The 16756-nt window shown below is 43.6% G+C and overlaps 3 protein-coding genes across 8 annotated transcripts in view; all 3 read left to right on the top strand.

The window, feature by feature from the left end:
• Nucleotides 1-345: 345 nt before the first annotated feature.
• Nucleotides 346-4153, top strand: ccn2a (cellular communication network factor 2a). Its single transcript, XM_052052767.1, has 5 exons — nucleotides 346-581; nucleotides 658-874; nucleotides 1704-1958; nucleotides 2053-2264; nucleotides 3067-4153. Exons 1-5 carry the CDS (start codon nucleotides 510-512, stop codon nucleotides 3361-3363), a joined length of 1053 nt encoding a protein of 350 aa, XP_051908727.1. The 5' UTR covers nucleotides 346-509; the 3' UTR covers nucleotides 3364-4153.
• A 1306-nt stretch (nucleotides 4154-5459) lies between these two features.
• unc93a (unc-93 homolog A) lies at nucleotides 5460-13394 on the top strand. 5 transcript variants are annotated; one of them, XM_052052745.1, is made up of 10 exons: nucleotides 5460-5636; nucleotides 5737-5834; nucleotides 7892-7988; nucleotides 9320-9501; nucleotides 9620-9849; nucleotides 10614-10739; nucleotides 11237-11448; nucleotides 11860-11995; nucleotides 12098-12229; nucleotides 12777-13394. In XM_052052745.1, the coding sequence occupies exons 1-10, from the start codon at nucleotides 5475-5477 to the stop codon at nucleotides 13055-13057; spliced, it is 1656 nt and encodes a 551-aa protein (XP_051908705.1). In that variant the 5' UTR covers nucleotides 5460-5474; the 3' UTR covers nucleotides 13058-13394. The 5 variants fall into 5 exon arrangements, with proteins under 5 accessions (XP_051908705.1, XP_051908707.1, XP_051908708.1 ...); XM_052052747.1 differs by having other exon boundaries at nucleotides 5509-5636; nucleotides 7897-7988; XM_052052748.1 differs by lacking the exon at nucleotides 5460-5636 and adding an exon at nucleotides 6788-6849 and having other exon boundaries at nucleotides 5649-5834.
• Nucleotides 13395-15478: 2084 nt separating this feature from the next.
• ccdc85cb (coiled-coil domain containing 85C, b) overlaps nucleotides 15479-16756 on the top strand; it is a 42511-nt gene continuing 41233 nt past the window's right edge. The window contains exon 1 of one of the 2 annotated variants that reach the window (XM_052052762.1): nucleotides 15479-16752. In XM_052052762.1, the coding sequence (XP_051908722.1) occupies nucleotides 15999-16752 (754 nt within the window). In that variant the 5' untranslated portion in view covers nucleotides 15479-15998. The remainder of the gene's footprint in view (nucleotides 16753-16756) is intronic. The other variant, XM_052052763.1, reaches the window with a different exon arrangement.

Below are 16756 nucleotides of genomic sequence, written 5' to 3'. Positions count from 1 at the left end.
TGTTTGTGAAGTCAGACTTGAGGAATTCCCAGTGTGGGGTCCTTGGCCTCCTCTGAGCAGACTTCCTGTTCCAGATGAGCGAGAGTTAGAGAGAGTGAGCTTGCTGTTGTTTGGCCAACCCAGCCTCCTCCTCCTTCTCCTCGTCTTCCTCCTCCTCCTCCTCCTCCTTCTTCAGACGGCAGGAATGTGGGATGTCTGGAGTGGGGGTCAGGAAGCCAGGAAAGAATGCCAAGTATGTCCATGTTTGTCCAGGGCTGCCCCCCCCCTTCCACACCCCTCAGCCTCCCGCCCTCCACCAAGGTGACGTCCCCCCCCGCCCCGAGGGCCAAGCTCTATAAAAGCGGCGGCCCTTCGCCTCCAGAACTCAGAGCGAGATCGACTCGAGCTAAACTCTAGCTTTCACCTCAAGAAGCGAAGGAGACATTCTACTCCGCCATCGACAAGAGATCAACTCGATCAAGGAAAACGAAGATTTACTCCACCGCTGAAGGAAGAATCTTTTTTTTTTAATGCCCCTCAAGATGCCCACTGTGAAGAAAATGATTTTGCTGCCGTTTGTGTGCGCCATCTTCTGGACCTTGGTAAGACTTTGTTTCTCTCACTCACCCTGCGTATGTTTGACGAGGCGTCCGCTAAGTTGATTGTGGTCGCATTCAGGCCGCCGGTCAGGAGTGCAGCGGCCAGTGCTCTTGCCCCTCCACACCTCCCGAGTGCGCCCCCGGCGTGAGCCTGGTGCCCGACGGCTGCGGCTGCTGCCGGGTGTGTGCCAAGCAGATGGGAGAGCTGTGCACCGAGAGGGACCCCTGCGACACCCACAAGGGCCTCTACTGTGACTTTGGCTCGCCCATCAACAGACGCATCGGAGTGTGCACAGGTGAGACGGCAGTCGCCATTTTAGGTCGATAGCCTGCATCGGTACTGTCAAAGATGATGGACAAGAAGCCAGACTTTCTTAAATAGAAGACATACCATCAGTGTTGAAGTGTACCCTAAAAACCATCATTCTTATATTTTGCTAGAAAAAAAAATCTTGTTTTCTTGTAATCACCCAAAAAAGAGGGACAAACTACAGAAAAACTGTCTTTTTGCACTTTCACGGATTTTCAAAAAAAAAACCCAATATTGCACTTTGGCCAAAAACAGATGTACTTTCCTAAAAAAAAAAAAAGACAGTATTGATATTTACACTTTGCACGACTATTAAAACTCATTCAGTTCCAGCCAATTCTGGACCAAGTCTGAAAAGACGTTTAAAAACGTCTTTGGGAGTGAATGAGTTCATGATGACATTTCTCGAAAAGCTTTGAATGGTGTACCTTTCCATGTACAACAAACAACAAACTCTTGACGTTTGCCGTTTGCTGGAAAGAAGACTATTGGTGTAGCACTTAAAAAAAGAAGAGAAAACAACTGATCTCTGTGTGTCAATATTATAAATTATATCTTGGCCATAAGTCAAAATGTGGCAGTCACAATAACCCAGGAAAATTTTTTTATTGCTCTATGTGACAGGTCAAAATAACCAATTTTAAGTTCACAAGTCAGCCTAGCTGACATGCTCGATTATCGTATCGTCCTTCAATGTTTTATGTTTGCACATTTATCCCCACATTGACTTGCCTGTTTGAATGCTTCATTTCCTATCCCCCACCCCTTGCAAAATTTAAAAAAAAAAATGAACATGTTGATTTTTGTGTTTGCAGCGCGAGAGGGCGCCACCTGCGTGTTCGGAGGAATGGTGTACAAGAGCGGCGAGAGCTTCCAGAGCAGTTGTAAATACCAGTGCACCTGCCTGGATGGGGCGGTGGGCTGCGTGCCCCTGTGCTCCATGGACGTGCGTCTTCCCAGCCCCGACTGCCCTGCGCCCCGACGCGTCAAGGTGCCCGGCAAGTGCTGCGAGGAGTGGGTGTGCGACGCCCCGCAACACACAAACAGCTTCATGGGCTCAGTCTTACCCGGTGAGTTATCGCTAATCGGATCCCGCCTGAGCCGCTTCCCCACCGGAAAGGTCGACTGATCGGGCTGTTTTCTTCCTGTTTGCGTTGCGAGCAGCTTACCGCCAAGAGGAGACCTATGGCCCCGATCCGTCCATGATGCGAGAGAACTGCTTAGTTCAGACCACCGAGTGGAGCGCCTGCTCCAAAACGTGCGGGCTGGGCGTCTCCACCCGGGTCACCAACGACAACCGCGAGTGCCGCCTTGAGAAGCAGAGCCGCCTGTGCATGGTGCGCCCCTGCGAGTCCCATCTGGAGCAGAGCATCCGGGTCAGTACTCCATTCCAAAGGCACCACTGTGTGCAGATACGCGGGCAAAACCTTTTTCATTCAAATAGATTTTAATTTTTTTTCAAGCTAAAATATTATTCAATATTATGGATTTAAATAATAGTAATATTATTTGCAACCTCAAATTGTCATTTTTTTCTCGTAATATGAATAAAAATAAAATGTATATATTTAAAATAAAAAATAAAATAAAATAAAAAATAATAATAATAAATATTTATTATGTAATAATAATAATAATAATAAACATAATATAATAAAAAAATAATAAAAAATAAAATAATAAAAAAATATATATAATTGTGATTATTCCAACCTAAAAGCCAAAAAAACATTTTTGAAAAAATACCTTTGTCATTTTATTAAGAACCTGAAATACTCATCAAAGAAAAGTAAAAGACTAGACAAATGCCTGTTTTTTCTGGATTTAAAAATAAAATTAAAACAAATTATCCAACCGAAAATTCCTTTTTTCATCGTAAAATAAAATACAAAAAAAGGAAATAAAACTATCATGTGATATTTGAAACAAACTGAAAATGTGAAAGATTTGTTCCTCTAATCAAAAATAAAAATTTTAAAATCAAAATATAATACAACAAAATAAGAATACAATCATGTGATTTATTTTTAGCTGCCACAAAGAGGAAGAAAAAAAAAAACATTTGTCATCATTTTGCAACTTAAAATCCAATCAAAGTCAGCCGGCTCAATCAATGAAAATACAAACCATTAAATATCGATTGAAAATGAAAAAACATTTTCTTGCTTCCTATGCCAGAAAGGGAAAAAGTGCATCCGCACGCCTCGGCTGTCCAAGCCCATGAAGTTCGAGATCTCAGGCTGCACCACCACCAAGTCGTACCGCCCCAAGTTCTGCGGCGTGTGCCTGGATGGCCGCTGCTGCACCCCGCACAGAACCACCACGCTGCCCATGGAGTTCAAGTGCCCCGACGGGCAGGTGATGAAGAAGCACATGATGTTCATCAAATCGTGCGCCTGCCACCACAATTGCCCCGGCGAAAACGACATCTTCGAGTCCGTTTACTACAAGAAGATGATGGGAGACATGGCGTAAAGTGAGTCACGGCCGAGGTGGGGGAAGGGCAGACGACTGCTTTGTCACTTGAAAACAGAACTCATCTCGCAGCTCCCGTCCGAATATACACAAGCCTCCTTTTTGTGCTTGCTTTTGTCAGACTAGCCACACGCGCAATGCGTGTGTCGCATCTATTTGTGCGTAGCGGCTCTGTGCACTTTTCAGACGGAGGGAGAGATTCCTGCACTAATAATATTGTGGACAACGTGCCCCGTCCATTTTTTTTGTTTGTTTTGAATGTCAAAATCTTGACCTGCCCTCTTAATGAGGTGTATAATGACCCCCCCTCCCTCCACCACCTAGACGGGCAAATGCATCGCAACCGCAGCGGGCCACTGCTCCTCTTTGTGTGTCCATGTATGAATGTGTGTGCGTTTGTGTGTGTTGTGTGTATGTCAGCAGAGGCCTCAATGTGGGCCTTGTGTAAAGGTCAGCGTTTCCGTCCGGACACAAGTGGGCGTAAGCGACCACGGCACTGAGATCTAAGAAAGATGACTAAAAGATGAAGACTGGAAGGATTTTGAGTTCATTCCGAGCAGAAACGTGTAAATGGTGTATATATTTGTACAGTGTAAGTTAATTTAAAAGCCGTCATTGTTCTGTGCTTTTTTTTTGTTTGTTTTCTTTTGTTTTGGTTTTTTTCCCCAAAATGTATCAATAGTTTTCATTTTGACGACAGTATTTTGTACTATTTTATTGAACAGTGTGACAGGTTGTTACATGTCGCTTTGTAGCTGGAAATAAAAACGTTATATTTTTTTAAGACAAACTTTCTTTCTTGAGAGTCAAGACATCCAAGTGATCAAGCAAAGAATCTCATGACTCATACTTAGTTTGACACACACACACACACATATACACATATATATATCTATATATATCTATATATAGATATATATATATATATATATATATAGAGAGAGAGAGAGAGAGAGAGAGAGAGAGAGAGATATATGTGTGTGTATGTATATATGTATGTATATATGTATATCTATATATATATATTGCGCGTCATCCCGCACGCGGTCTGTCCTTCCGTCTGTCCCTTTTCAAAACATACCTACTTCACCGCGCCGCCACTGCGCCGCTCAGGCAGTGGCTCACTACGATCGCGCGGGCATCTTAGCGAAAAAATGTTGTCTACCCACAAGCATTGCAATGAAATTGTTAGTTATTTTGTAGCGCTAAACATCTCTTCATTTTCGCGATAAGCAATGAAGATGAACAAAAAGTTGAACCAAGCAACAACACTTTTGTGGGCCGAAGGCCCACCTTACCAGCCTTCCGCAGGAACTAGCTGATGAGCCGCCCGGAGGGCGGCGAACCAGCTAGTATATATATATGTGTATATATAGATGTACACACACAGTATTAAAATGCTATAATATCTTGTCAAAAAGCAGTTTATAAAACCAAAACTGCAGTATACAGTACAGGTGTATGAACAAAATACAGTATAACAAGACTAGTAACAAAATGCAAAAACACAGTCCAAATACTGTTTATAAAATAACACCAATACAATATACTGTACTTACCTACAGCATAATGTATTGTATTTTAATTTTTTTTCCCATCTTGGTGGGGAGGGGGGGCTATCTGTCTATTTTGAATTGTTGTGTTTGGCTTCATTCTTTGCTGAATATCCTTGAAATGAGACCAGGGAGCTTTTCTTGTCACTCGCTCACTTGTCTCTCACTTGACCTCCCCTCCCCACACATGACGGCATTGCTCAGCTGATGTCATGCAACGAACTTTTGAAACCTGGCACGGGACTCTTCCAAGTCCTCTGTACCCATTTACACACGCTGTGGTGCGAGCCTTCACTCGAATTAGCGGTCCAGTTCGATTTTTCGCATGACAGTAGTTCAACCATTCCAGGACACGTTCATTTACGCCACTGTACTTTGTCCGTCGAGCCGCAAGCAATTTTGTGGATTATTCCAATTTTTTGTGAGCGGGTAAATTGCCAGAATCGTACAAAGCAAGAATCGATTTCTTGTTTTTCAAAGTCTCGTAGATTTATGTTTTGCCGACGCCCAAGTGTCTCTTGAATGTTTTTTACTTTGTATCTCGCTTCGCTTAATAGGATGCATTTCACTCTCTCTTCCACAGGACGTAAATGTATCCACCCATCCATCTACTTTCTGATCCGCTTGATCCTTACAAGGGTGGCGGGGGCTGGAGCCGATCCCAGTTGTCTACGGGCAGGAGGCGTGGGACACCCTGAACCGGTTACCGGCCAACCACAGGTCACTCAGAGACGAGCAATCGTCCGCGCTCACACTTGGACCTTGGGGACTATTGCGAGTGTTCCATTAACCTGCCATGCATGTTTTTTGAATGTGGTAGGAAACCGGATTGCCCGCAGAAAACCCACGCAGGCACGGGGAGACAGAACATGCCAACTCCACACAGGGAGGCGGAATCGAACCCGACACCTCTGTACGGTGAGTTCCACCACTCGTCCACGAGACCGCGACTTAAATATAAATGAATAACATGAAAACTTTTCACTATTGTAGTCAAACTCATGTCATTAAAGAATCAATTACATGTCACTGTTTTGGATCAGATGCGAGAAAATAACGCAGCGGAAACAGTTATTCCGTAGTATCGAGCGAGAACTGCTTGAGTTTGCGCAACTGCCGTCTTCCGTATGCCTTCCGGGTACAGGAGGAACTTCTGTTGTATGGAATCGATCGTCAATGTAATATAGTTGGAGAAAATGTAATGCCTATTTATTTTTTTTCCGAGTAAAGGAATTTGCCTCTCTCTCTGTGTATATACTGTATATGTATATATATACATATACAGTATATATACTGTAGATAATCTCCATTTTCTAATCATACACACACACACACACACACACATATATATATATATATATATATATATATATATATACACACTCGGGCATGTTTTTGGAATGTCGGGGGAAACTGGAGTGGACAACATGGCTAACATGGCGGCGACTGACGCACGTGTTGTAAACAAGCAGTGCGGTTGTAAAGCATGAATTCAACGCCCTTGGAATAACTCTCGATAAACCTTTGCCCTTTTCTATGGCTCCCGTACGGGACCATGACGATGGGATGGGCATGCCAGGGATGGGGAAACTGCGGAAATGTATTCGCATTTATATCATTGGATATTTTTTTTTTCTCTCAACTCAACACCATTTTACTTTTGTGTGGATGGGAGGACAACAAAATCACCACATTCACCCAAAGTGAGTGTATCCTTAACAGTAAAATAAAAACATGTGGTGCAGGACATTTCAAATCTCAACTTATTCTGATTTTTCATAATTGGTCTCATTTGAATGGTTGTAAAGTGTAACACATGAGAAACTCAAGGCCATTTTGTTTTTGTGTCATTGTTTTTTTTTAAACTCTAGACAAGTGGAAAAACATTGGCGTCTTCATTCATGCAAAACAGTGGACAACGTTGCTACCTAAGGTGAGAAACCGCAATTGCGTTCTTTCCAGGTGGAATGCAAAGCTGAATTAACGGGAGCGTGTTAACTTTAACTCTAACGTCGTGCTGTTTACCTTCAATTGTTTGTTCGCTTGATAGTTAAATGTAGGCCTGGTGCGCTCGTGCCAGTTTAGTGGATATTGACGTTATTGGTGTTTTTTTAAATGTCAAGCGGAAGTCAAGTTAAAAAAATGTGTTTACAATAACATGGCATTCAAATGATCACTGTGTTTGTGGTTTATGAATTCAGCAGTAAGCCCCGCCCATTTTAAAATCTATCTGGGGGGGGGGGGGGGGGCTGGCATTTTGGTCTTATACTGCCACCTGCCACCAGTCGGTTCCAATGTCAAATTTCCAACCAGAATTTGGTGCCCCGTGCGGTGCTGCAAATCCGACTACTCGTCTTTCCGTTTCAAGCCAATCTTACCCCTCCTTGATTCGGATCGCCAACATGGCGGATGAACAAATACAGATGATGTGATCTCCCACCACACCCAATATATGAGTGTGAGTGTCATCCACCATGAGAAGAGTGAATTCCTGATACCGGTAATGATAAAACAGTGCTCATCACAAACTTTGTGATGCCTCGTATTGTCTAATATAGATATGAGGAAGGAGCCGGCTTTGTGTGTGTGTGTGTGTGTGTGTGTGTGTGTGTGTGTGTGTGTGTGTGGGTGTATGACATAACACAAAAGTGTAAAACTTGTCTTCATCACAAACGTTTTAATGGATCATACTGTAAAATATTGATATGAGGCCCAAAGATAAGAATGTGTGTGTGTGCATGTGCGCGCGTGCGTGTGCGGGTGTGCACATGAGTGTACTTTGGTCTTGCTCATAAAAGAGTATTTATCTGAGAGGTTCGTCCATTCAGCAGCGGTCAAGTTTCTCCAAGGCGTCACCCACCGCCACAAGCAAATCAGTCTTATGTTTGTCAGTTGTTGTTATTATTATTATTCAGATTGACAATTTGTTTTTTGTTTTTTTCTATTTGTTTTTTCTCTGGTTCGGGCATTGGAAGAGCAGCCATGATTAGCCGCAACTTCAAGAACGTGCTGGTGGTGTCGCTGGGTTTTCTGTCTCTCTTCACAGCGTACGGCGGACTCCAAAGCTTGCAGGTTCAATACAAACTTGTTCAGATTTTTTTTTTTTTTTTTTTGTGGACCTGTACACATTCATATTCTTTAAAATTCAAAACGATGAATGAGTTCGGGGAATTGTATGAGCCTGTTTTTTTTTTTTAAGTGTTTTGCCTAAATGGACAAAAGCAAAATAGATAATCTCAAATTATTCGCCTTTTTTCTCTCATTAAATCTTGATGATTTTTTTTTCTATTGACTATTTTTACTATGCTGTAAATGTAGTTTTGATCTCTTTCACTCTCAATCTTTCCTATTAATTAATTTCAATGATTTTAAATAATGGTCTTCAAGCCACGGGACGAAAAAACAAAATGATCGATGTTTCTTTTGTGCTTGGTTTAAATCATTTTTATCTGGCTGTATTTTCGCAGTAACGATCAACATGAAAATGTTGATCAAATTATGCATGAGGTGTCTGTGTTACAAACAGCTTACCTGACTGTAAGACTTAAAAAGAGCCCTTATGAGGAAAAAAAAAATATGGACCTTGGTTTCCCTTGCCCGGATGTGGGTCACCCCCCTTCACCTACACCCATGGGGTGAAGACCACCTATGGGAGGGGCCAAAGGGGTCGGATACTTCTCTGCTACATCTGTTGCCCCCGCAACCAAACCACGGATAACCAGTTGAAAATTGATTAATGGACCAAAAAAAATGCTATTTAATCATTCTTTTACTTTGAATCACCTTGGTATTTTTATTATATTTCTTTGTTACCATTACATAATCCTGTCAACTTTTACGAGTCATGAGTAAACTAATCATTTGGTTGAGTCAGACGTACTGCCCAGCAAATGTTTCCAACAATTTCCCTTTAGGGCGGCCCGGTAGTCCAGTGGTTAGCACGTCGGCTTCGGAGTGCAGAGGTACCGGGTTCGATTCCGGCTCCGGCCTCCCTGTGTGGAGTTTGCATGTTCTCCCCGGGCCTGCGTGGGTTTTCTCCCGGTGCTCCGGTTTCCTCCCACATTCCAAAGAACATGCGTGGCAGGCTGATTGAACACTCTAAATTGTCCCTAGGTGTGAATGTGAGCGTGCATGGTTGTTCGCCTCTGTGTGCCCTGCGATTGGCTGGCAACCGATTCAAGGTGTCCCCCTCCTACTGCCCGGAGACAGCTGGGATAGGCTCCAGCACCCCCCGCGACCCTAGTGAGGATCAAGCGGCTTGGAAGATGAATGAATGAATTTCCCTTTAAAGTCTACTCTCAAATCAAGGGTGGGGTAACGTTTGTGGTCAAGGGGCACATTTGATTTTTAAAACACACACACACACACACACACACGTTTATGTATGGTGCTTCCCTTTTCAGAGCAGCCTGAATGCGGAGGAGGGCATGGGAGTGGCGTCTCTGAGTGTCATCTACGCATCCATCATCCTCTCGTCCATGTTCCTGCCTCCCCTCATGATCAAAAACCTGGGCTGCAAGTGGACCATCGTGGCCGGCATGGCCTGCTACGTCTCCTACTCCTTCGGGAACCTCTACCCGGGATGGTAAGAACCTTAACGTACGCAGTACATATGGTTGTTCATGTTCTCCGCTGGTTTTATCTCAAATAGAACATTCTCTCGGAAGGACTTTTTTCCTCATTTCGACATGTCCATTTCTCAGGTACACTCTCATTCCAACCTCCGTGATTCTGGGTTTGGGAGGCTCCCCTCTGTGGTCGGCTAAATGCACATACCTGACCATCTGCGGCAACACGCAGGCGGCCAAGGAGTCCAAGAAGGCGCCGGACGTCATCAACCAGTACTTTGGCATCTTCTTCTTCATCTTTCAGTCGTCCGCCGTGTGGGGCAACCTCATGTCCTCGCTCATCTTTGGACAGGACACCAACATAAGTAACAATCGCCTAAACTGCGCCTACTCGGAGCACATTGATGCAAACGAACTAATTTGTCGTCCCCATGGGACTTATATCCCAATTATGATGAAAACAAATTTGACCAAAATTCAGTAAAAATGTATTGATGAAGAAAATGCAAATACATATTATAAAGTAATAATTGGACAAATATAAAATGGGGGGGGGGGGGTGGGGAAAAACACAAACATGTGAATTGGCGATATTTTTCAAAAGAAATGTAAAACTATTCAATAAAATGAAAAAAAATGTAAGCAAAAATGTCAAATAAAAGATACATTTGAAGAAAGTTGAAACGCAAGAAATATTTTGTATGATTATTCAAAAACAAATTGTAAAAATTAAATACATACAAAATATTATGGAAGAATGGCTTAATTATCAACAACATAAAAACCATTAAGTAAAGCAAAAAAAATAAAAAAGTACAACAAAATATTCAAGGATACATTCAAAACATTAAGAATGTAAATTTTGGGAACTAGGGACATAAGACTCAATTTTGCAAGAATGCAAACCATTCAAATAATCTACAGTATATGAAAACAAGTCAAATTGAAACCGTTTTTTTCATAAAAATATAGAACTTCAGTAAAAGTGAATTAAAAAAATGAATTTAAAAAAAATAACTAAACGCATCAGTAAAATCAAAGAAAAACATTGACTCAAACTGGAAAAATGACAACAAATTCCACCATGTTGATGTCGCTAACATGCCAACGTGACGTCATGTGTTGCCAGCGGTCATTTCCGACCAGCAGCTGCAGACTTGCGGGGCTGGAGACTGCGGCCTGACGATCACCTCCAACAGCACCACAAGCAGGCCGGCGCAGGAACTGGTGTGGACCCTGGTCGGATGCTACATTGGTAATATCAACGATTTTGGACCAGGTGTCGTATGTAGCTAATAAGATGATTACGAACGACGCGTAGGGACGGAAAAGTACTTTTTTTTTTTTGATAGAAAGCAAAAATACATTTATCAACATTTCAAACCGTAGCATTCGGAATCGAGTAGAGTTTTTCCATATGTGTTTTCCGGTTCTTCAACAAGAACAACAACGTCATGTTTCTTATCCGATCAGAAAAATAAAGATGGTTTTTCTCTTTTTTTTTTTTTTTTTACAACAAAAATACTTTCAAAAATATCTTTGTTGTGTTGGAAAAAAAACAGTGGACATCGCCCCCCCCCCTCCACCCCCCTTCCCCATAAGGAAAAATCGTACAATTCTGAATCGGAAGAAAGTAGAAACATCGTCACTTCTGATTCTGTCCCGAAGACCACTTAGCGGTCAACATTCTCGTAAAAGATACGTCAAATGTTAAGACGTGCGACTAGCGTGTTTGTTGGACTTCCCGGACAGGCGTTGGTTTGCTGGCCATGCTGATCGTGGCCGTGTTCCTGGACAACATCGACCACGAGCAGACCAGCCGTTTCCGTGGCAACCGCGAGCCCTTCTGCCACACCTTCCTGGCCACCTTCCGTCTTCTGAAGGACTGGAGGTTGCTCACCCTCATCCCGCTCACCATGTACAGCGGCTTTGAGCAGAGCTTCCTGTCTGGAGAGTACACCAAGGTGAGGTGTACGTCATAGATTAATTTTTTTTTTTTTTAAGTCTTTGGATGATACCTTCAGTGGAGTTTCACATTGTAAGCGTTTACCGTTCTGCCGCTATCTTGTTGCATCTCGGTGCCAATCAACTATGTTGAAGTAAGTTGAGGAGCTTCGTTTCAACCAAATTAATGCTATGACGGCGCTTTGTGGCAAGTAAAGGCAAAACCTTTTGGGGGCGGGGCATCAATCGCTCTGGGATTTTCAGTTTGACTTTTTTTTTGTCGCATTGTTATCCTCTGACGTTGAAAAAAAAGCTAATTTTGACAAAGTGAGAAAAAGAAAGTTCAAAGTACAGATACCTGAAAAGTCTACTTATGTTTGGACTTTGCTGCCAACGGGTGAGAGTGAAGTTGAGTGTCGTGTTGTTTTCAGAACTACGTGACGTGCGCGCTGGGTATTCACTACGTGGGCTTCGTGATGATGTGTTTCGGGGCATCCAATTCCCTTTGCTCCTTCCTCTTTGGGCGATTGGCACGCTACACTGGCAGAGGGGCGCTATTCTTACTAGGTACAAAGTCCCCCACCCGCCGCCTCTCTCTTACTTGTTATTTTATATTCACAATTCGGCAACAACATTTTACGTTTGTGTCGTTTATATTTGTGTTTTTAGCGTCCTTGGCGAACTTCTCGTGCATTATCGCACTGTTGTACTGGAGGCCTCATCCTGACCAGTTGGGTGTGTTCTTTGTGTTTCCCGCTTTGTGGGGAATGGCCGACGCCATCTGGCAGACGCAGACGAACGGTCAGAAGACACAACAAAAATTGTTTACCTGTTTTTTCATTTTGTTTTAGATACAGTAATTCCTCCTCCATTGAGTTACCCTGAAAAATGAGTTGCGTAACGATAAAAAAAATAAAAATAGCTGCGTTGTGAAACTGGAATTCTCAATGGAGGTGGGTTTACTGTATTTATTATATTTGTAGTATTTGTTGTCGTTGTTGTGATATCAATTCAACAAATACAGTCAAACCTCGGTTTTCGAACGTCTCTGTTATCCACCAAATCGGATTTCGACCAAGGAAATTTGAGATTTTTACGCTTCGGATTACTACCGAAAACCAGTTTTCAACCAAACTGAGCAAACCCGAATACGCCACTTGACTCCCCTAGGCTTCCTCACAGATTTACGCAAATCTGACTTTTTTTCTGCATAGTCCCATATCCAATAAAATAGTTTCGGATTTTGAACAAATCGCTTTTCAAACAGCCTCCTGGAACAGATTATGGTCGAAAACTGAGGTATGACTGTACTTTGTATGTTATTTATTTGTTTTTGTCATTGTTGCAGCTCTGTACGGCATCTTGTTTCCCGCCGAGAAGGAGGCTGCCTTCGCCAACTACCGCATGTGGGAGTCTTTGGGCTTCGTGATTGCGTTCGCCTACAGCACCTTCCTGTGTCTGGAGTACAAACTGTACATCCTGCTGGCCGTGCTACTGCTGACCATGGTCACCTACCCGGTGGTAGAGTATCACGAGTACAAGAATCCCACGAAAGCCGAGGACGGCGGAGATGACAAAGAAGCCATCGCCATGGACAACAGCAAAGTTTACTGCCAGACTCAACTCTGAACGAATGAACAACGAATGTAAGGTGCTGCCATCATCCCAATACTCGCCGAACTCTAGAATGGAAGAACAAACTGCTCACATCGTCCAAGATGGGAAGATGCTTGGCTGAAGAAGTCAACAGTTCTCTTAAAAATAGATTTTTTTCTCTGCACAATCAGAATGTTATTCTGCGAATTTGTTCAGATCAATTCTGATTTTATTACCAAAATCAAGTAGATTTTTTATTCTGAATATAAAGGCAGTACAATTGCAGTGAAAAATATATATTTTTTGTAAAACTGAATACAACTTTATTCTTATTTATATATTCATAAGCAGTTTCCCTGATTCCGATCTGCTCTCCATATTCTCTCTCATGCTGCAGTCTGACAGTGTGTTATTTGGTAACATAAGCCATTTTATGAAACCCTAAATGTTGGTTGGTTAGGACTTTCTGCCTCCCAAAAATGTCCTACAATGGATCAAATTTGTGTGCGTGTGTTTAATTGAACTACCACAAGAGTCATCTGAACGAATTTCATCTTTCATCTTTTGTAGTCAAAACTGCATCATAAATCCAATTTAAATTACTGTAATACAGTGGTCACCAACATGGTGCCCGCGGGCACCAGGTAGCCCGTGAAGACCACTTGAGTAGCCCGCCAGTGCCTGGACATTGTGATTTGCTAGTAGAAATTATGATTTAAAAATGCAAACATTGGCAGTACTGTGAGACATTTCGAAACACGATCAAAGTCTGACAATTTAAATCATCAAGTATTAAAAATAACACATCCTCATATTATTGAAGGTATTTTGGACAAATATGTTATTTCAGACGTGTATCAATTTGGTAGCCCTTCACACAATCGGTACACATGAAGTTGCTCTCACCCTCAAAAATGTTGGTGACACCTGCTGTAATACATACAGACCCCTGTTATGAATACATAAATTTATTCATAATCAAGCAATAGACCGTCGTCACGGTGAAGTCAACTCTTAAAATCCTTTGCTGTCCTCTTGTGGACAAATACTGCACTACACTTCAAGAGGTGGCGTTCATTCATGCATTCATTCATTCCATACCTGTCAACTCATACGGTTTAGCCATAGTTCATACGGATTTTGGGGTGAATCTTACGTATATGGCCGTATCGCACAAATCATACGGATTCTGAAAATTTCCTGTTGGTGTTTTTTTCACCAACTCCAAATGATTTGGAGTTGGTGAAAAAAGTAACACAGGAATACAACTCTGAACACAGTAATGCAACTATGTAGAATGATTATTAGACATTAACCAGACATTGTATTATGGAGATCTACAATAAATATCATTGAAAATTTCGTGGGGTTTTTTTTCCTGCCGTTATTTTGACATATAAAATGCTTTGGTATGTTATAAGGATTTTTTGCTCTTTATAAGGATTTTTTTTTTTGGTAGTTTATACAGGTTGGCGTTCCGAAAAGTTGACAGGTATGTCATTCATTCATTTTCCGAACCGCTTCATTCTCACAAGGGTCGCAGGGGGTGCTGGAGCGTATCCCAGCCGGTTTCGGGCAGTAAACGGGGGACACCCTGAATCGGTCGCCAGCCAATTGCAGGGCATACAGGGACAATTTAGAGTGTCCAATCGGCGGCGTTCAGTATTCAAAAAAGTAGAGTAGCGTTTAGCTTGGTCTACTACACAGGTGTCAAAAAAACGGTCCTGCAAGGCCGCTGTCATGCATGTTTTCCAAGTCTCCCTGTTGCAACACACCTGATTCAAATGATCAGATCATCAGCAAGCTCTGCGGAGGCCTGACATCGAACCTGTTCATTACCCACTAGTAGACTCTCCTACAACAATATAGGTGAGCCCGAAATGCATTACAAAATTAATATTAAACATTGTATCTGTGTCTCTGGTAACTATATGTGTGATGTGGGTTCCCTGAATAATGAGCACTAACTGACATTTGAAATGTTTGCTTGTAATTCATGTTTCAATTGTGTTTAATTATGAGGCGAAATTGTTTTAAAGTTGCATATTCGTTTAATCCAGCCTCGTGGATACTGTTAAAGAGACGCCACGAACCACCACATAAATTGCTCTGACAGCACCTGTCAGAGATAAAATCTCGCGAGATCACTTAACTTTAACACCTGCGTTCCCTCCCGCCTTAATAAATCACAAATAATTTGCATGGCTGTGTACAGGTGAATTTGAGTCATTAAATCTGCGCATTTCGTTGGTTGTTGCTTCAAAAAATCAATTTGCACACGTTGTTTTAATATTTACCAACCACATCCAAAATGGCTGACGTGTTGACGTCTCACAGCCACGGAACAAGACGCACAAGAAGGCAACTGAGACCGCGATGTACTTCAAATCTCGCGACACTCGGTCTCGCTCCTTGTCTACCTGCGCCTCAGCTCCCGCCCGCTGTCCAACCTCCCTCCCTCCCCTCTGGTCTTGATTGGCCGCGTTCAAAGTCCAATGTTTGGCCGAGGACGGAGGAAGGAGGGGGGGCCTACGATCACCGCCGCTAATTCCAGCCGCTCCTATGAGGCTTCAATCCCGCTAAAGAGGCTTACCAGCCCGGTTGCAGGAGGGCATTCAGTGGCGCGAACGCAAAGTAGGACTCTTGTTTCCGGCTATTCGGCTGGAATATTCGAGCAAAACCAACCTGGCTCTTTACCTCTCGTTCCGGTGTCTCGCTTGTTGCGCCCAGCGTTTCGTTTCGCTTTGGTTCAAGGCTGATGTCCGGTGTGGGCTCGATGACAACCGCTCGGGTCTTAACCACTCGATGAGTGTCAGCGGCGGAATGTGTGTGTGATTTCACCGTTTTCCCCGTCTTTTCTCATTACTTTGGACATTTTGCTACCTCTACGATGTGTTTTAACACCATCCCTCAATTGAGGCTTGGTTGAGCGTTCTCCCCTCCTTCGAAGTAAATTTTCCAGACACATCGAGACATGGCCAAGAACCAGTCTGAGACGGCGGGCGACGACCCGGGCCAGTTGACCGACGACGAGCTCCTTCGCGGAGGTAAGGAGGAACTCCTCCGCTTGCTGCGTCGCGTCGACGGCGAGAAGATGAACCTGATGATCGAGCACGGCAACCTGATGAAGGACATCAACCGGCGGCTCCAGGTGCACCTCCACGAGATCCGCAGCCTGAAGGAGGTCAACCAGAAACTCCAGGACGACAACCAGGAGCTCCGCGAGCTCTGCTGCTTCCTAGACGATGACCGGCAGAAGGGCAAGAAGCTGTCCCGGGAATGGCAGCGCTTTGGTCGCTTCACGGCCAGCGCCATGTGGAAGGAGGTCGGCGCCTACATGCTGAAACTCAAAGAGCTGGAGGCCAACCAGGAGACAGTTCTGCGGGAGAACACCGAGCTCAAGGAGATCATCCTCATGCTGGATGAGGAGAGGAACGGTGCGGGATCCAGGAGCTCCATAGACAGTCAATCCAGCCTAAGCAACCTCAACGGGGGCACCGGCATCATCCGGGACGTTGGGGACGGGAGCAGCACCTCCAGCGCTGGAAGCGCCGGGAGTCCGGACCACAACCACCACCACCACCACCACAATCACAACCATAACCACCAGCACAACCACGTGAACAAGACTGTCCCGGAGGCCTCCAAGTTGGGCCAACCCATGCGGAGGTCCATGGACGACATGTCGGTGCCGCACCATCACAGGAGCATCCCCAATGGACTCAATGGTGA

Source organism: Hippocampus zosterae, chromosome 19, assembly GCF_025434085.1.
Source record: "Hippocampus zosterae strain Florida chromosome 19, ASM2543408v3, whole genome shotgun sequence".
Classification (NCBI taxonomy): domain Eukaryota; kingdom Metazoa; phylum Chordata; class Actinopteri; order Syngnathiformes; family Syngnathidae; genus Hippocampus; species Hippocampus zosterae.
Note: the sequence above shows the minus strand (reverse complement) of the source record. Positions and strands in the feature narration are given on the sequence as shown.

Bases quoted from the DNA above. Each gene is read 5' to 3' on its own strand.
- ccn2a (XM_052052767.1), top strand. From the start codon at position 510: ATGCCCCTCAAGATGCCCACTGTGAAGAAAATGATTTTGCTGCCGTTT. The intron at 582-657 runs GTAAGACTTTGT...GGTCGCATTCAG, and splicing joins GCGCCATCTTCTGGACCTTG to GCCGCCGGTCAGGAGTGCAG. The intron at 2,265-3,066 runs GTCAGTACTCCA...TTCCTATGCCAG, and splicing joins ATCTGGAGCAGAGCATCCGG to AAAGGGAAAAAGTGCATCCG.
- unc93a (XM_052052745.1), top strand. From the start codon at position 5,475: ATGCATTTCACTCTCTCTTCCACAGGACGTAAATGTATCCACCCATCC. The intron at 5,835-7,891 runs GTGAGTTCCACC...GGGCATTGGAAG, and splicing joins GAACCCGACACCTCTGTACG to AGCAGCCATGATTAGCCGCA. The intron at 10,740-11,236 runs GTAATATCAACG...CTTCCCGGACAG, and splicing joins CCTGGTCGGATGCTACATTG to GCGTTGGTTTGCTGGCCATG.